The sequence below is a fragment of the Mugil cephalus genome, chromosome 12 (assembly GCF_022458985.1).
Source record: "Mugil cephalus isolate CIBA_MC_2020 chromosome 12, CIBA_Mcephalus_1.1, whole genome shotgun sequence".
NCBI lineage: Eukaryota > Metazoa > Chordata > Actinopteri > Mugiliformes > Mugilidae > Mugil > Mugil cephalus.
This window is the reverse complement of record NC_061781.1, coordinates 6742800-6763482: the sequence shown is the minus strand read 5'-3', so window position 1 is coordinate 6763482 and position 20683 is coordinate 6742800. Positions and strand designations below refer to the sequence as shown.

Here is a 20683-nt window from a genome sequence, read left to right as displayed (position 1 = left end):
GCAAACCCTTACTTAATTACTTTCTTCCCTAGGGTGGGGATTTGAACACGGTAAAGGTTGATTGAACAAATGAAAAGTCCGTCAGCAGACTAAATATTAGAAACGTGGCGCAATGAGCTAATGATTGGTCGCGGTTTGTTATGGTGCAGCTTTTTTATTTAAATATATATACGTTTTTAATCTTCAGCCTCGCCCGCCGTTGCTGGACTCAGTTCTTTTCAGGATGTGTGTTTGCCGACGCTGTTTTTCATTACGGGGCGTTGATGCAGAGAAAAAAAAAAACTCCACATGGAATTGGATAGTCCTCCAACCAGTCACAGTAATCTTGCGAGTTAGAGTTAGAGTGTTGCTGTTCTGTCCATCACTGCGCAAAACCTTCCCAAAAGTTTTGCTTGGCCCATCGGGTCTTTGCCAATCAAAACCAGTTGTGGGTGGGGGGAGTCCCAGGCTGTCTGGCTCCCAGGCCCAGTCCAACCTCAGATTTCTGTCTGTGACAGCTGCCTGGATATGTTACAGCCTATACTGAATGGTAATTACATCGGTCAATTACAGTCTATCTTATTACTTCTTTTTCCTTTTTACAAAAGATCTGCTCGAAGCAGACACTGAAATGACAAAAATTTCCAATAAAGTAATTATTAAATAATAATCAGGCCGATAAAACAGTTGGAACATCTCATTATTACTGGTGTGAGACTCATAATTTGTAATTCAGATGGCCTTGCTAGTGGTGTGTCGTTTTGTTTCAGCTTCGGGTTGAAACACTTTGAGAAGTGACAGTTCTTCCATCCACATGTGGCATTTGTGGCTACATTTTAACACTCTGATGCATGTATTATGAAAGTCTGAGTCAAGATGTTTTTCTTTAGTGTTTTTTTTTTCTTCTTAGGGCAAGAAAAAAAAAACTGTTTGGGAACAACTTAAAAACACAAAGAACATCACAAGCTCAAGTATCTGTGGGATTATCCACAGAGGACCCTCCCCTGTTCCCTTTGCACAAACTGTGTCACAAAATGTGACAAAATAATTGTTACTCACACAAACTACATCTAAAAAGGTGTATATTTTTACATGAATAGCCAATAAATAAAATAAATATACACTAACATACATCCAAAACAGTCATCATAACAGGTGAAGCAATTATGTGAATTGTGTTGAAATATCCACCTCAGTGGACGCATGGTTTAATGCAAGTTTTCTAAAATAAAAGAGTAATATCATTACTTAGATGTTACTGCACATCATCGTATTTTTTACCTTTATAATTCTTTTGGAATGGAGAGATTGAGAGGATGTGCCAGCAGTGGTCGAGGAGTGTGGCCGTCTGGGGACCACGCTGGATTCAGAGAAAATTTACTTGCAGTTACACCGACTGACCACTAAATAAAGTACAATGGAGAGTGGCAGCAGAGAGCACTCTAGAGGCTGATGTGCAGTTCCACCATAGAAACCAATTCATATAAATATGTGGTAAGAATGAAGCTCCCTCTCCTTGCTCCTTTAATGTACCACACAGGTGTATTAGAGAAAGTTACAAGACTGTAATCTTTGAATGAAAACGATAAAAACTGATATTCTTAATTTGTCCGAGAAGTGGACAGAACACAACACTGAGACCCAGGATTAAAAAGCAGACAACAATGTGCCCAAATTAGACTTATTTTTCTTAAGAAATTTCTTTCTTTTCTTCCTTTTTTTTTTTTTTTTAAGTATAGTGTATTAAATGTAAACATTGTCTTACCTGATGTTCTTTGCACTAAAACAAATGAAGTAAATTGGGGTTGTTGTTACTAATAGGTTATTATTCTGTTGTGTTACTGGTCCGTCCCACTTGAGATCAGATTGGGCAGAACGTGGCCCCCGAACTAAAATGAGTTCTACACCCCTGATCGATCTACCACTATTTAGTTAGCTCCATGTCTGGTGTATTTAAGATCTTAGACAGGAACTTCCTGTCAGCCAAAGTCTCTGCTTCACTCACATGGAACCCGTTCTCTTTCTCTCCGTCAGGTTTTTCTGATCTCAGACGTCGCATCTGAGCCAAGGGTGAGTGTTTTGTTATTTTTCTCTGCCTCTACTTTATCCTTTTCCATTCCTCCTTTTTTTTCTCTTCCTTTTGTGCATAACCCATTTGTCTTGGCTCGGTACAGACTTTTTGCAAACATTTATTTAATAAAACATTTTAATTGATCTTAACTCAAGTGCAGTCAATATAATTTGAAGTTTTGAGGTTGTTTCTTAGCGTTATATATGTATACAATCACACATGTAATTACACACGATGGCCACTTGATGGAAGCAGAGCATTTCTTTCTCAGTTTACTATCATGCTTAAACATGATGAGCCTCTATTATTTATGGAATACGAACACAACTTATAATGCCATAAATCTTAGTGAGAGGAGCCAGATGACAACTTCTGTTTTATTTACCACTACTAGGGTAACTTATTTTTTTTATATATTAGCTTGTGTGAATGTAGTCTGACTGCTTCTGTCTGTATAAGCGAGAGTTGGCTTTGTACTCTGTGTACACAAATGTAAGAGAATATTTAAAGAGAGATCTTTGATATCATGCAACACGGAGCCCGGTGATGAACTAACAGCCAAAATCGGGGTGAATGATGTAGTTTGATGATGTAGCTTGAGCTTGCTGGAGAGTGGATCAGACAGGTAGAGAGTTTCCTTCTGCTCCGTGTGTTAATTCCAACCCCTCTGAAAACAAGTTGCTGATGAATTACTCTCATCAGCTTGTCCCCGCCCACTTTTTCCACACTCTACTCCATCGCCTCCCCTCTCTGCCTACTGATAGGGCAGACATGGAGTCAACAGAGGAGAGAAGCAGCGAGAGGAGGAGGAGGAGAGGGAGGGAGGGAGGGAGCGATGGAAAGAGAGTTCGGATATCAGGGAAGGTCTAAAGTAGAAACAAAGAAAGGCTGCAGGTGCGTGGAGTTGAGCCTCCTGCATGTCATTACGTTTGACATCACGAACCGGACGAGGCTGCGAGCGCCGGCCGTGAGAGGTGTAGGACAGGCGGACCACGTTTTGGTGGTGAGAAGTTTCACGCGGTTAGTTTAGAGCTGAGTACGAGAGCTGGTTTAGTTGAATTTCCGGCAGTGTGGATCAAGCCATGGCCCTTCTCACCAGCGGCGCGCAGAATCTGGGCTCCTACTACTGCCTGATCCGACGCAGGTTCAAGAGGAGGCGCAAGAAACGCTCCGAGCGCAAAGGTAACACTTCAGAGTTCAGTGGCTGAGACTGGAGCTGAGCTGGCTGCTTGGAGACCAGGGGACAGGAAGGGAACAATTAGACACAGGCAATTAACAGCTTTTAATTGTTGTGTGTTTTTTGTGTGCGGTTAGTAAAACTTATTTTAAATGGGGAGTTAAATTTGAGTAACTGTGAATTCCAGGGTAAAAATACTGTTCACATTTTATCATAAATGTGGACTAACAAGACAACGGCTACAGATAGTGTCCTTCTCTATTGCAATTTAAATTAGACTTCTCATGTTTTTGTTTTGTCAGAAAAATATCAAATGTATTGTATTACATGTTTGTGACAAATTTGACCGTGTATTCTCAGATCCATTGTAGAATTGTCAACCACATACATTACACGTGTATTCATGTATAACTGAGGAAAGGAACCCGTATTAAAATAAACTATTACCTCACACAAATAACAATGAGCTGATTTGGTCTTATGATATTTAAACAAAAAAGGATGTTTTACCATTTATCAGCTGCATAAATGTTAACGTCAATCAACAACATAAAGCGAGAGCATGTCAATAATTTATCTTCAGCTATTTCATGATGATTCTAACAAATATTTCTTTTCTACACTTGATGCGTCACAAAAACTTAAGTTCAAAAGTTCACATCAAAAGTCCGGATAAACCTGATCTGTTTTCATTTTAACATGATTTTTTGTTTAAGTTTGTGCTGCCTGCTTAGTCCTACAAGTCACAGAGCTGTTTTATTTAAATGGATTTCAAGTAGAGAGGTTTCTTCCTTTCCTTCCCTCTCTCTGGCTGAGGCAGGTCTGTGTCTCTTGTGTAATTGAAGTCGAGTGACGGGAGCCCCGCGGATGCTCTCTAAGCTTTTCTCTCCTGAGTTTGCGGCTCTGCTCTGGGGATTAGCCTAACAGCAAAGGTAGTAATTACTTAGGTGGCCACAGCTCACTGGCAGTATTAGCCATGTCTCAGCCACTTGCTTTGACACCCGGTCACCCTCCGCTCCCCCTCCCGGCTCCCCCCGCGAGTCCATTCATCCAAGTAAATCCACCGCTGCTGATGCGGCGGATTTTTACTTTTTTATTTATTTTTTTGTAGCCTCCGATCCGGCGCCCCAAGCCCCGCTCACTCAGAAACTGACTACGTCCATCAGCATTACACAGGTCTGTTTCCCGCCTTTTCACCCTCCCTTATCACCATGGGAATGAAAGTGGCACTTTTCCACCACACTGAGGAAAGCGATGACTAAGCTCGACTTTGGGCCGATGCTGCTCCGTTTGCTCTCTCAGCTTTAATGCCCTGCGCTGGAAGCCCCCTGATAAGTTTCCTAAAGCACTTGAGTTCCTCCGAGAGCCCGTCGGGTTAGCAGCTAACGCTAGCCGAGGTGATGAGGCCACATACTTATTTAAGAGAATCATTTAGCACTGACTCAAGGAAATCTCCTTCGCTCCGTTTCCTTGACAGTGGGGGCAGAGTCAGTGCCGCACCACTGGACTGGACAGTCCATTAGGAGTACATCAGTGTCTTCTACAAGGACACTTCAGCGTGTCGATACAAGGGTGCACTAGGGTCAGCTGGTTGAGAGGCTGCCTCTTTTTAATCCACGCCCCACACTTTGACCTCTATTTATTGCTTCAAAAACAGTCATTTCATTATTGACGAGAAAGATTTTCTTTCTCCCTAAAGCTCCGTCTACACTAAACAACACACATGATTGTTGGTGGAAGCGACCTGTGTGACTCCTTGCTATAATGACTGACAAAGACCACTTCAGGAGTACGGTGGGCAGTGGATGATGGTGTCAGCCGATAGTCAGGGGGTTGGGTTGTGCTAATGTCTCATGTAGAATACTAACTTTTCATACAGACAACTTTTCATTCTCTTTTAGGTTTGTTTTCCTACGTTTATGCACTTCAACCCTTTGACTTCCACACTGGGAAATGCGATTAATCTCGATTAAATATCGTTCATTTTTAATCTAAATTTTTAACCTTTCATCTGGTTTTTAATCCCTGAATATTTTGCCATGTCATTATTAAAACGTTCACACAATTGTACAGACTCATAAAATATAAATACTGAAGCTCTATGACCTATATGTTCAGCTATGGTCATCTGTTCAAAAGTATATCTCTAAAAGTAAAAAAGCCACAGCTTAGATATTTCTTTATACTGCATAATGTTTTCACACATGGGCAAATGTGTGTATCTTACAAACTGAGTGACTAGCAATGGTTGGAAAACAGGCAGAAAATGAGAAATTAAACATTTTATTGTCTGCTACTACTACTACTGCTATAAAAAAGATCCACCATGCAGTTACACTGCCAGTTAAAGGGTTAATACTTTATTCCTATAGGATGGGAAGGATGGTTCGAGTTAAAACAGTTGAGACAGTAAAGTTTTCAGTAAAGTTCAAATCACAGGGTTTTTACCTGAATGCCAGCAAATTTATTGTGTAGTGTCTGGTGCTGTGCTATTTGATGGTTTAGTCTTGAGTCATGCCTTTGAATGTAACTCCTCAGCTGATACCACACGGGACGTTCTGGATACAATGTGCTTGGATTTCAAGTGGTAGCATCAGCTGTAAATTGTCGATCTCAGGCAGCTGCAGCCTAGGAGTCACCTAACGGCTAAGCTAATGACCAACAATTTAATGAAGGAAAAATGAGAGTTTGTGAATACCACAAAAGGGGAGCGCTCATTTGGACTCCAGTTATGGACACATTTAAAAGAAATCCAACTGCATCTGAAGGTAAACATGTTGTCTGTATCAAGAAACAATGTTTCCCAGGGGTATAAAGTAACACAAAAGTAAGAACGGAAAGCAAATAAGAGATTAAATGTATTTACACCAGTTTGTGCCAACCCACAGGTATTAGGGTTAGGCTCCTGTCACCTTGAAACTAATTGATAGATGGATGAATGGATGTATAGGGACTCAACGCCATACATACTATATAACAGAAAAACACAATATGCTCTTTACACAATATTTACAAGAATTATAAAAAAATAAGTGGATTGAAATAAATGAATACCAAAACAGATTTCTCCAACAATAGGTAATGAATGCGCATTTTTATTTACCTTTCTCATTCTCCAAGGCCTCCTTTTGTTTGCTGGGCTTTTGTCCACAGTCTATTAGAGCATGTGAATAGTTAGAAGACCTTGTTAGTCGACAAGTCCTGCGTGGAAAAACTCTTTTGTATAAAATAAGGTTTGCTCTTTATATCTCACAGCGGTGCAATGTTTGTTGAAGACTTACAATTACGTAAGTACTTGAATGATTTTTATTTTCTCATTGATACCGTATGTTTTTCATGTTTCATCCAGGTCTTTTCTGATTTTTTTCCGTTCCCCTTCTTGGTTTTTGTGGTGATTATATTTGCCTAATCTTGTTAATTCCAATTTAAACACTGCGTAAAATATGCAGTGACTTTGGTTTGTCAATGGAATAACCTGATAGCTTGTAAATAAACAGAGTTTACCTTATCTTTGTGAGGGAATTGCCACACGGTGCACAGTGACTTTCAAAATGCTGAACTTAAGCATATCCTCCAAGTTATAAGTTCCTCAATGCATCTCTCGTAAATGTGCCAAGCCATGACACCTGCAGACGATGCTTTCCAATGGGCCGTATATGAAATATGGAAAATGGGGAACAGAGGCCTTTTCTGCCATGCCAGCAAAATCTCCAAAATGAGCTTTTGCAACTTGAATAGGGGGGCAGAGAGGGGGCTCTGCACTGCCTGACGCTAACAGTCCATCATTGTGGAACAGACTTTGCCTGAAACGAGACTCTTTTTTTTCTTCTTTCCCCTCAGATAATCGTACATCTTTCCAACGTAATATCTTCCTCCCATCTTTTCCTTCTAACCACCCGTTCCTCCTCTTTTGTCGTTAATTTCATTCTATTATTCATAGATCCATGCTTTGGCTGAAATTGTTTTCGACATTATTGTTGCCATAAAACCAAATGGAGTTGATTAATGATTTAGCTCTTTCCATTCAGAATAATCTGCGTCGCCGCGTGTCGACACGAGAATAGATTTACAGCCTCTGAACAAGCCCCAACAATCCGATTAACATTTGACAACAGTAACAAAGGAAATCAAATAGGCAACGCGGCTGCATTCATTAACCTAACCACAACAGCAACAAAACAAACAAACAAAAAAAAAAACGGAACCGTTGATTACGAGCGGAGCCTCATTTAGCACCACAAACTCAGTGGCGCTCTGTCACGATAAGAAATGAGTTGTGTCTGCCTGTCTCAATGTAATTAGCTTTGATTAGCATGCTGCTAATGACTGTAACAGATTGATGGAGGGAGGAGGGGGGAAAAAAAGAACTTGCGGTGAGACAGCACAGGCTGCCGAGGTGTGTTCAGCTGGTGGAGAGACGCGTGCTGACCCCGTGTGCGGGGATTTGTGTCGGCGCCGTGCAGATAAACTTGATTAGCTTAGATTCGGTGTCACTGTGGACCCAAATGGATATTGAAGTTTGCTCTTGCGGCTGTTTACTGCACAGCTTTCGTGTCGTAGTCGCGGTGGACTTTCTTTTGAGGTAATGCAACAAGGCATGTAGTGATGAAAATGAGATTTTCCCAACACGTGTGTCATGTGGAAACCTTTGACAGTGATGTAGAGGAAAGTTCATTGTTAAATGTTAGACTCTTACCACATGAAAGAGCTTAATTGTGGCTCATATTGGTTTTGGTGTTAGCCCTTAGACTGTATATCAGCCCGCCTCCTCGTCTCTTTCCCTCCACCACCAACGTTCATCCTCTTAGGATGTATTAGCACCTCCTCCTGTCTGCTGTCGCAAGGTTTCCCACCACGTCCCCTCCTAACTGTCCATCAGTGCTGCCTGACATAGAGAAGGCGCGAGGTGTGGAATTCAGCTCGGAGACGGCGCCGTCTCGGTTGCGCTCAGATCCATACGCGGATGCGTCCGAGTCCTTGCACAGAGTTTCCTTTTTTCCCCCCCCGTCCCCGCTCACGCAGCGCACACTAACCCGTTAAAGCATATGCACACATCTCTCTCCAGGACGCGTCCAACCTGGCCTTGGATGTGACAAACGGCGTTAGGTGTGAGCGCCCTGGGCACCGAGGCGAGGAGAACAGAAGGACAGAGGAAAGGATTCGGTGACAGGGTTAGATGGACACAGGCGAGCGGAGGGAAAGAACAAAGAAGCGACAAAAGAAAAAGGCACCGTGCATGTACCCAGGGGTTCCTAAGTGTTTGTGTGGGATGTTCACAAACTCCATTTAGATATTCTTTGCATTGCATTTAGCCCCTGTCCCCGGACTACGAGACAAGGGGTTCAACATCATGTTAAATGTAAGGATTTAGGCTTTTTCCGCTCATGGTTTTAGCACAATTACTGTGTCTGTGGTATTAAGAGCATCCAGTCCCTGGTTATCCGTGGGGTGCCCCCCAACCTGTGATCCCGTGCCCTGTTTGGTGCATGAACATTGAACACAGCAGCGGCGGCGGCCCTCTGTGAGGCGGGAACGCTCGCACACCCACACATTCGCACACTTCCAAACACACTCAAACATACTCTCTTTTCCCCCCACAGGCACTCGGTGCCTATGCTGTGTCATAAATCAGAGCTGTCAAATAGATTTTACAGCTGCTAGTGAAAGGAGGAGAGGCAGCCACCCAACAACCTTGAAAAGATGGAAGAAAGCAAAAGTAGAGGAGTTTTATTATTATCAAAGCTGATACTTGGACCAAAGGAATCTATGAAGACTGGCAGGGCAGTTTTTTTACTGAGTGAACATGCCAGGCAGACTGAAAGTATCTCAGTGGGGGGAGGCGTGATGTGTGACTGCACTGGCCGCTCCATCTACGCTGTATTTATCCTTCTGATAAGTATAGAGTATAGATAAGTCTGTGTGTTAGGATTTAGTTTGGGAGAATCTGAAATGCAGTTAAAGAAAAAAGGTTATTTTCAATTTTGAGGAAATAATTGGTAAGTTTTATAATTACCATATAATGACATATTATAGCCTGTTGCAGCTCTACTTGTACGTTATAACGTGGCATGTAACTAAGGCTGCAACAATCAATAATGTAAGCGCACTGATGTCTGGGATTCGTCAGCGTGTCTCCGTGTTTACGCTCCTCCTGATTATGGCAGCTCCCACTGCCATGAATGCTGCATGAGACCCTAAATAAAATTTAAATGACCTACCTCAGCAGCACAGCCGCTACGCACAAGCACCTCGGTAAAGATCATCCTGGGACGAGCTAACCGTTGGACTGGCTAATGCCCGGGAGTCACCGCGGTGCCTTTCTTGTCTAAGAGAAGAACTCAGTGAAGACTCCTCCTATGGTAGATGTGAATGGCTACTATGGCAACCTGTGAGATGGAGCAGAATTATGGTCTAAGTGGGAGTAAGCAGCCGCCTGCAGATAAATAATATAGGTGGTTTTGTTGATTACAGGCTGCGCTACTTCTGGACGTTAAATCGCACTCAACTATCTGGCATCATTAATGGGAGAAACAAGACCCAGTAGTTGACCGTTCAGAATTAAGTTGATTGATTAATGGAATCAATGTGTCCTTAAGGTGACTGAATCAAATGAAGCCTTAATTTGGAGCACAAAAAATGTATCTGTATGTATAAGAAATTCTTGTGATCTGAAATTTCAGATTGATTCCTGATTCTTATTTAAAAATGCAGAGAAAAAATGAAAAATGAAACCCATTTTCATTAAGTGTCCATCGTCTCGGGTACCTTCCTCACCCAAGCGCGTGAACGCACTGATGATTGGGGGAGCTCATCGGATGTCGCCGTCTGAATTTCGGCCTCTTAATATGCAGAATGGAGCAAAGCATGTACATCCAGCAGTGGAGCTCAGAAAGCAAATCGCTTCTGGCAGCCTAATTCACTGGTCATTAGAAAGGCCAAATTGAATAATGGACTCTGAGGCTAGGTGTGCATGTATGCGTCTTCATGTCTGCGTGTGCCTGATGAGGCGGGGAGGGCCATGTTGGGTGGCCGTACTCCGCGGCCCCTTTACCTTGGCCCATCAGTTTCAATCAGGTGCCGCGACAGGCCCCCCCCCCCCCCTTTCTGCCACGACCCCTCTACATTAGGCCACTGACGCCCACACATGTACTGCATTACGCCGCATTACCTGGTCAGCGCCTGGAGACCCTGCTTTCTGGCTCCGCGAAAAAAAAAAAAGACCTGATCCTATTTCTATTAAGATTCTTGCTCTCTTGCACTTTCTTCAGGTAATCACTGGGCTGCCAGAGCCTTATTGGGAAAAGTAATGGGCTTTTGGGATGGCGACAGTAGCACTCACTTATCTAACTGCATACATGGACAGTTAACAATGATCCCTGCCCTCCTCCTTGTATCCCTCCCTGTCTTCATTTTTTTTTTTTTTTTTTTTTACTCCCTCATCCGCTGCTTTTAAGTCTGTTTCTTTGCAGTGTTTGTCTTTTAAAGGGACAATTCTGCAGCCTCATGTGTTCATTTACTGCGACATATGGCTCTAGATCATATGGTTATGACGGCATCATCAAATGCATCTGTCACAGTGACAAAATAGTTGTAACTTTGGATATTTTAGAGTTTATAGACTCGTTGACTTTAAAGGTTAAAGAAATAATTCTTAGACACCAGAGAAAGGCTGAAACCTGTTGCTTACTTGGTTAGTTGTTAGTAAAGGCGAGAAATCTTCACGGGTCTGTGTCACGCCACTATTGGCAAACAAGAAAACAACAGTTTTGATTCATTTTCTAATTCCTAAACCAAGTTTGGCAACAAAATGAGCCACTTCATTTTTAGCTTCAAGTAAGCCTGCATTTTTCCAGTTCTAATAGCATATTGTGGTGAGTGGTGAAGGCCTGTTGTGAGATGTTACTTATTCATTTATTTTTTTAAGAATAAAGCAGGAATGGGGCAGAAATGGAATGGGTTGGGGGTGGAGGATTGTGGTGGCGCTGCCTGGTGGGCCGATCAGTCTGTGTTAGGTCTGCTGAGAGGCCTGTCTCATAGGCGGGCTCTCCTTCACCAACCATTTCCCATGGCCATTTGTCTCTGTCCAGTTTCTTTCCCTTTCCTTGCCCCTTTTTTTCCCGCTTTCATCTCCCCCCCTCCCCTCATCTTCGATTGCTCATTTTGGACTCTCAGTCTTGTTCGATCTGTTTCTCTGCTCTTTTCTATGGTTCTTTGCTTTTTCCAGCAATGCGACGCTCCCGTAGTCCCTCTTATTTTCGTCAAAGGAAATTATTAATATTACTAATGATCAGTTTAGTTAAAAGATGCTTTAAAGTGCTTTCTTTGTGTTTGTGTTCATCAAGTTGCTTAGCTTTTTTTTGTTTGTTTAACAACTATGAAGTTGTTGGATCGGTATTTCTTTGACTAAAAAGAGAAATAAACCTGGTGAGTGTTTAAGGTTAGAGTTGATTATGTTTGGAAGTGAGGTCAGAGCAGTATGTCCGCTGCTTGTTAACAGCTTTAAACTTTGCTGATCTCTAATGACATCATGCGCTCTGAGAAAAGTTTCCTTTTTTGGCTTTACACACACAACACACATCCTGTTCTTAAGAAACACGTTTTTTATTAGTACCAGTTTGCAACCAGCTATTTTGACGAGTATCCGTTCCATTAGTTCATCCTGATAATCAGACAAAATCTACATTTTATGTTACTATGTTGATGATGGGAGTTGTTGAAGTCAGCTTAATGAGTCAGTCTCACATGTCGTCTTTGTCTTTTTTTCCTGGTAATATTCCTGGCTTTGTTTTTTATGATGTGTGAAGATGGTGTTTCACCCGGAAACTCAAATTGATCTGTGATATAAATGTAATTTCAGTATGAAATTACAGTACAGTACAGGCAAAGATGCGAGTTTTACAAACTTTTATCATATGTCATCATTTTCCCATTTCCAATAGCCTAGTTAATGTGTCGCATGTATGTGTGTAACACATTCAGTCTTGTTGATCTGACGCTGAACTGCACTGAAAAAACATGACATGAGGCATCTAGTACGCCTGCTTCTGTCTCATGGAAGAGGGCGCCAGTGAGCCACGGGTTCATGCTGTTGCTCTTCTTCTACTCTGAGTCAACCAATACACTAAATAAAGATGGAGGTGGGCTCCTCAAAAGTGAAGCCAAAGCCAGTAGAGCTCCCCCTGGTGTCTGGCTGCAGTATAGGTCATAAGCTCCACCCACTCCATGTTAGTGGTTGGGACTTGGGCCCAAATATACATCAAAGTTGTTTTTTTCGAGGATGTTTCTATCATTTTAGGTAGTCATTTCATCATTTCAGGTGTCAGTTTAACGGATACATTTTATTTTACTTAGTTATTTGACGCCATAGAAACAGGATGTAACATTGTGGCGACTGCCAGTTTCCATGCCAACCACTCCAATCAGCAGTCCGATGGGACTGTGAGAGTTGTGAAAAAATAAATAAATAAAAGGTACTGTATATAATCCAGTTTTTACTTGTAACTGGTAGAGGTAGAGCAGAGCGTAGTTTTATATAAACGAAAATGCGAGTGAGTCCGGAGGAAGTGTGGTTGGTTCATCGATATCGTGACTCCATTCTTGGACCGTACTTATCAGACCCTGGCTCCAAACTCACAAGATCGGTTTGGCCAATGCAAGGAAGTGGAGACATGTTGTCCATATTTACACAGTCTGTGGGTCAACTGTACGGCCACGGCCCATTTATTATTCCTTTGGCCAATTATTGTAAATCTGCGCCTCACCAGCCGCGAACCTCACAGCACGTCACTGATCAGAAGTGAGAAAGAAACGCTGCTTAGTAATGAATACTTTATAGTAAACAGTTTGTTCCAGAGCAGCAGAACACTTCATCCATAATTTTAGACATGCTTTTCATAATGACTTACTCTGCCAGCTTTCCAAATGTTTCCCCACGATAGCCTCGTGCCAGGCAGCAACACGGTTGTCTAATGTTTGTGGCATTCGCTTTACTATGTGTTAAACTCCGCAGCTACGACAACGCAGCTGAAAACAGACCATATAAAGCCACGGGCACATGTTTACCCCCGGGTTCCTTTGAGGCGGGTCATACCTACCTCATCCTCCACCTTGTATACGTGCTGCCCAGTGTAGTTACAGCTGTGGCTTTAACAGCGGTGCGTGTCCTTAAACTGTGTTTAGTGCTTTAAAGAGGTTGGAATGAAGTGTAGCGCACTGTGATCAAAACCGAAAAATCTAAACCAAAAGATGAAACGATGAAAGATGAAACAATGAAAGATGAAACGTGTCAAAGAGCAACGGAGAAGAGAAGATGACTGCTTTTATTTTTCAACAGCTCTTTCAGGGTTTTGCCCATGAACACGGTTAAAACCACCCTGAAAGTTAGAACAAGCGGAGAAAAGGCTGATGTGTTTTAACACCAGGTTTTCGGCTCCCGGTGTGTGCGAGTTCCAGTTTGTTCATTTGAAAGTGTTTATGTGTGTTTGTGTCGCCGGTGTCAGCCGCCCGCGGTGTGCTGCACCCGAGGGCCGAGCGGTGGGTCCTTCTGGCCTTGATGGACACAGGAAGCAAGGGCAGCCATTTAGTCGCAACCCCCCTCTCCCTGCCCACTACCACCCCCACCCCCACTCCCGGCCCTGCTGATGCTGGAGGGAATCATAACCACTCACTCTGATGATTTATGAGCACACCTGAAGCCAGCCGTAGACGTTGGCGCGCGTCTGTTTGTTTGTGTGTGTGTGTGCGTGTGTGTTTTTGTGAAATTGTTGGAGCGAGAAAATAAAAAAAGAGACAAGTAACAAACAGTGTGTGTACTGGACGTGTGTGTGTGTGTGTGTGTGTGTGTGATGGTAAAAAGGTGCGAGTGGGTTTAAAGAAACCAAAGATGGAAAATGCATGAGGGAGTTAGCGACTTCAAGCTGAATGCTAATATTTTATTCCACATCTTTTTATGCGCACGGCCGTGAATAGATTACAGTGTGTTGCGAACATTGTGTGTTCTTCATGAGCGGGGACACCATTATCTGTTGTGTGGCCTTTATGACTTAGCCTCTCACTCCCTCTCTCACTCACTCTTCCATGAACCTTGACTCTGACAGCCTTCTGAAATGCAATCCCCCATAAAATCCATCAAATAAAAAATTCATATTGATACTCTCTGCCTCTGTTTTCTCCACCTTTCTCCACTCTCGCCATCAGCAGTCCATGATGATAAACGACTGACTGTCAAATATTAAAGTCTGGAACACAATAAAAGCCCCTCTCTCTCTCTCCCCTCCCTCCACACCTCTCCGTCCCTGCGTTTCTCCTTTTCTCACTGCTGACAAAACACCGTAAGCACTGTTAAGTGTTACCATTACAAAAGGACTTCATGTCTAATGTGTGTTCTCTCATTCTCAGTAACAGTTCGGTGAATTGACAGAACAGCAACAATCATATCATATATATGTATATATATATATAAATGAGAGAATAATCTGCTGTATAATCAGTAAAACTTAGTTCCTTTCCTATCATTTTAAAGTGAAAGACAAGTTGTCGTGCGTTTCCTTTTCAAAGTAACGCCCCAGTATTGAATTTGAGCAGTGCAGCCTATGAATTAGCTGTGCCACAGTGGCTCAGGTGACAGTGGGTGTGCGAGGGCAGCGTCCATTTTTCCGTCCCAACAGCCTGCTGAGCCCCTGCGTTGGTCCATTACCCAGGACGCCCCGGTATTCTACCGCAAACAACAGCTCTACCGCAGAGAGCCTGTCAGACCACAGTCACTTAAACAGGATGTAATGATTTAAAATTATTGTCATTATTTGTTTGACTGATCTATTGATTACATAATTAATAAGCAGATCTTTCCCCATTTAACTTTAATTCAAACTTTAGCATGATGACATATTTTATTTCAAACTATATTTTACTGCCATTATTGTGTCATTATTTGCAGACATAGTGTTGCGATTATTTTTATTATTATTATTATTGTGAAATGGACAGTACAGATATGAACAAAGACAATTACATTAGCACAAAGCAAATTATGAACATAGTGATTGCAACAATAATAATAATATAAAGCTTCAATTAATAATGATTTTAAAAAGAACAAAACAAACAGCACTACAATTAATAATTATAATGATAGTAATTGAAGGGAGGAGGGGATGGGAGAGGCAAATCTTTTATGAAGGTGATACATTTTTATCAGTGTCTCAGGTGCCTGTTGAGTGTTAACATTATTTAATTTCAATAACTTGTGCTGATTGCAATTGAAAATGCAGTTTAACTGTTCACACTCATGCGCACACCTACAACAGTTTAGGACCACATTAACCTAACATGTCATTAGAAAGTCCTCAACCTACGGCGGATTGGAACCCAGAGCCTTCATGCTGTGAAGTTGGCCACGTCTTCTCAAAACTCAACAAGTCCAGTTGCTTTTTTAAAAGCTTTCTGGATATACCAAGACTTCTAGGCCCTGACCACCAACAAACCGTCAGACAAAACTCACTTTATATGTCCAGAAAACTGCCGCTGCACATTTTCATTTTGAGGTAGGACAGCCAGCTTATCTTTTCTGTGGAGGTGCTCGTACATAGCTGCGCTCCTATAGTGGGGAGGGGAATACAATTTACTGGGTCTTTTGATGTTTGGGTTCAGCGTTTTTTGGTCAGCTTTGTTGTTCCTGTCAGCAGGGGCCTCCGTAGTTGGCACATTATGCCGACATTAGGGCGTTCAACGTATTCCACTCAAATATATATATATAATAGCTCTGTCTGCTGTGAAAATACATTTTTCTACAAAAACATATTTGTATACTGCTATTGTTATGTATTTTTCAGTAAGGAGTTTAAGGTCAGTGCCAGATCAGATGAAGCTATTCATCTGATGACATTTGTTGAAGTACTTTTTCACTTTGTACAGTATATAACATGCTTTTGTCTCCGTTGAATATTTGTCTTTTCATTCACAAGGTCCTTTTCTCTCCTTTGACTTTCCCTTTACAACACAAGCTAGCTCTGTTGAACGCAGCAGGTCTTCACCATGCCTTTCTGTTTGTTCGACTCTTCATCACTGTTTGACTGTTATTCAACATTGCATGGGGTTTGTTAGATCCAGAACTTTTGAAATAGTGAGAATGATCTATTCCTTTCATTTCTCACCACAAATACCACAAAAGTAAGACAAGACTACTGAGTTTAAACACTGCACAGAAAACACAGCATCACAGCACAGTTCCTTTCTCCCAGTTCTCGCTGTTCTGCATTATTGTCACGCACTGCAGGCCTGCATTTACCTTTCAAGATGTCATTAAAAAAATTAAAAGATATTATCATGACAGTGATAGAACCTGTGAGAGCAACACATTTATCTTAGCCTTTTCAGAGTGAACGATTCAGGCTCGCACGCAATTACTGTGCGTTCAGGCGATGCACTATTCTGCCATACTTCCCTGACGAAGGGAATATTTGTTCCATTAAAAGAAGTCACAGTCCGACATGCGTGCATCAGATTACTGCGAAACACAGAAAAACATAATAAACATGTTAAAAAAATAGTCAATGGAACGTCATTGATGGTAGTCTAGCCAAAAAAATGGGATTCTTGCAACTAAGGAATCTTTTTGTCTGGGTTTCCTTCAGCACCACAGAGATGAGTGTGTACTTTCCTGAATTTGCGCATGGATGCGTGCTTTTGCTCTGTATGCCGGTGACGGGAGCTAAGCGGGAGCTGTTTTTAGAGCCTGTCTAGATCCTGTCAACACGGCAACATGTCGGGCTGCTCAGTTTAAAGAAAGAAGCTTTTGTCTTTTTATTATGCTGTTAATGGAGTCCAGGTGACAGTGGTAGGTTTCCTCACTGGGCCCAAGCCGTAGGTGGTGTCAGCTGTTGCGTTTTCCCCATCACCAGAAATGTCGCAGGGGCTCACGTGACCAGTTCATTTGAAGTCCATCGTCCTCAAAATGAAGTCCTGCGTGATGATAATTTAAGAGAATTGTGGGATATTATGAGAGTTACAGCTCATTTGGAAAACACCTTTCAGTGGCAACGCATACAGAGCACAATTCTACTTTTTTGAAATTTCGGAAATATCGCTTTCATTTAGCGGAAAACTGACTGTCTCTGGCAGAACTGCAAACTGAAAATATTATGCGAGGGGAAAAAGTGCTAAAGGAAATTATTAAACATTTCATCCATCAAAATGGCAAGATTCAAGTCCAGCATATTACCATTTATTGGTACCATTGAATGGCTGACATGCTGTGTTATTTGTTGACTTCTTTTTAAACTTGTTGTTTTTGGTTTTCACTTACAGTGGACCCACATGGCTTGAGTGAAAGGTGAAAGACGAAATTAAAAGTATAGGATGTAAGTGCTGTAAACTGTGACCACCGTCCCAAGTGTCTGTATAAACACCTGAAAAAGCAAACTTTTTATGTGAGACGACAGTTGAACCTTGAGTTTATAGTTGAACCAATCATCTTGTCGAGGAAACCAATTAGAAGCCATCATTCCGTGAGTGGACCAATTGCCATGTCATCATTGATACCAATTGCATCTGTGTTGCCCTGTGTCCTTTAAGGTTACATTGTGTGTTTCATTTTTCGTTTACATTCAACCCATCACACATCAGCAGGCACACATTAACACTAAGCAATCTAGTGATGATATTGCTTTCTCCGTGGGTATTTGTCAAGTTTAAAGTTGAAACTAAAAAATGGCATCCACTAAGTGATTCTTTTGGAAGGTCTAGGAGCTTGTTCAAGACACCTTAGCATCTCTTCTACGTCCATCTCAGTCGTGGACATAGAACATATTCAAACTAGTAATCTTGCAGTGCCAATCTGCTTCTCTAACCACTAGTATGTGTAACTGCACCTGTAAAATAAAAACTTGTCAAAGTAATTTGCCTGAAATGACAGACCATGCCACAACTAAAGAAAAAAAAAAGCCCACCATCTTGCTATTGACGAGCTTTGCAGAAGTCCTTACTCTCGCGCCTCTTGGTGTTGGTAAGTTAGACCATTTCTCTTTACTGATTGTAAATTGCAACTTCTCAAACCCAAGCCCAAATTTAAGTTCCAGCACAGACACTGAAACACGAACAACTGGACTTGGGGAGTTTATTGAAGATGTTTAGCTTCTCATTCAAGAAGCTTCTTCAGTTATCAATGACCGCCACCAATCAGATGTTGGACAAAATTTTGGAAACCAAGTGTTCGGAGCAGTTTGATGTTTTAAGAAAAAAAAGTGGATGGAACTGGCCTTGCAAATTTAAGCTGACTGGCCACCAAATAAAGAGAGGCTGAGCTCACAGACTAGAATCTACCACAGTACGGGAGGATGAAAAGAGGCACTCAGACCTCCGGTACACACTCTGTAAAAGCTACCCTCCTAGTCAGGTAGATCCATGTCCCAGGCATTTTAAGAGCTCTCACTTACCATTTGCAGTGAAAGGTCAGGTAGATAAGGTACTGCAGAGACTGGAAAAGGCGGGCATTGCTTGACGAGGAGACAGAACACTAAGGTTATGTGGGGATTGTGAGCGAATTGTGAGTGAAGTAGCTGCAAATTGTATTCCCTACCAAAAAAAACAAACAAAACAAAAAAAAAATAACAGCCACCACTGCCTCAGCAGTTCTAACACATGTTGGTAGAAGTGCTTATCAAACAAAGTGCACAGTTTTAATATTCTCCAACAGACTGCCACAGATGTGGACACGTTTTTTTTTCCCAGATATTTAGGAAAAAATCACCAAAGATCTGAGTTTCTGCGGACTCTTTGCAGCAGATGGACCCAATGGATAGCAAGTACTTCTTAAAAAAACAAAAAACTTGGAGAACAAAGACAATGGGTTTTGTGTAAATTCAAAATGACAGATTTGACTCTTTGGGATAAAGCTGCAGTTTAAGAAAAAGGTTATGCAGCATGCTGTCGCATTGGTGTCTTTATGGTATTGTGGCTCTTTTCCCTGTCACATTCACTTTCAAGTTCTTCTTAGAACTCGTACAATCCCATTTGCATAGTCATTTTTGGAAAGTAATAAATGTTGCCCTGCATGCAAGCAAGATTGCCTCTTTCTTTCATTATTTTTTAAGGTCGGAAGTTGGTCCGAAATTATTTTGACGTAAAGTCTTCCGGCACTAGCCTCCAAAGGCAGTTTGTTTTAGACGGTATGTACTCCACGACCAGCCAAGGGCAGACCTTTCCATCTCCTTCTGTTTTAAAGGAGATAATGATTCTCTTTTATTTGGAATAGAATTGCATTTTCTATCTCTCTCATACCCCGTTCCTCGCTCACCTTTACCTTTCCACCACCCCCACCCCCCGCCCCACCTCCTTCCGTCGGTCGGCCCCTGCTGGTACTCCCTCCACGGTGCCATTGCTCTATCGCTCCGTCACAGAGCAAGCGAGGGATGAGAGACAAATCAAAACCACCTTATTTCCCCTCAGTCCCTCTCACCGTGCCAGATTGAATTTGAGGTTTTTCATCTTCTTTCTCATCTCTCTCCCTTCCCTGCCTCCCTTGGCGTCCACTCAGAATTACCTGGAACCAAGCTGTCTCACAACTTGATGACGCACTGTCGTTTATGCATGTGGAGCGAGATAGTCGGCGGCCCTGGGCTCCGATTCTTTTGACTCACTTCAAATGGTCTGCTCCACTCGTGTGCGTTCAAAAATGGCCAATACCAAAATCTATCGAGGATCCCGCCTTGCCTTTTCCAGTGTCTTATAAGTCCTCATGCGTACAAAGGTGCAAATTATTTATGCGGCCTTTAATGTCCTAAAATATGTGTTCCTTGAAGAAAAATGCTGAAACGACATGAAAAAATATCTCTTTTCCATGTATCTATTTCACAGTTCTTGGACAGTTTTAAGCTAAATCCACTTCATGCCAAATAAAATCACCGAATGTCTCAAAATTGAATTCATTCTTAGCTAGCATATCAGCATGGACCGTTACACTGTTTATCTTATAGAAAAGTGAATTGTTATCATTTTGTACCAACCAGTGCAATAAATATCTACTCTAGCACTGATGCCATTTCCTCTAAGACGACAGGCATGCGATATATATGTAGCATAGCATAGCATATAGGGGCATATATCTTTCATACCAATCAGGCTGTATTAAAATAAACGTTACTGTCGTTTTAGTTGAATAGTTTTTTTCCCCAAACACTCACAAATCTCATTGAGCACAAGAAAACGTAGGCTTCCATTTCAGACAGCAGAATGCAGTGACCGTGTTCTTCATCCAAGGTCCAGTGCCCTTTAGAACAGCGTGGCCGTTTCACTTCCACATTTGCTACTTGAAGTCACACACACACACACACACACATACACACACACACACACACACACACACACACACACACACACAGGACTCTCCCTGCTGATTGCACCTGATTTCTGGAATAGTTACAGATTTATGGTCCTGGTGGCCTCATCTGAAAATTGACAGG

General features: G+C 42.0%; 1 protein-coding gene across 4 annotated transcripts in view; it reads left to right on the top strand.

Moving 5' to 3' along the window:
* Positions 1-20683, top strand: part of adarb1b (adenosine deaminase RNA specific B1b) — a 117236-nt gene that overhangs the window by 73927 nt on the left and 22626 nt on the right. For 2 of the 4 annotated variants that reach the window (XM_047600218.1, XM_047600219.1), the window contains one exon: positions 2014-2049. The exons of 1 other annotated variant lie outside the window; for it this stretch is intronic. Coding sequence is in view for 1 of the 3 variants with exons in the window: in XM_047600217.1 (XP_047456173.1) it covers positions 3133-3232 (100 nt within the window). In the remaining 2 variants the exon portion in view is untranslated. Of the gene's footprint in view, positions 1-2013; positions 2050-2920; positions 3233-20683 lie in introns of those variants that run through there. One more of the 4 variants, XM_047600217.1, reaches the window with a different exon arrangement.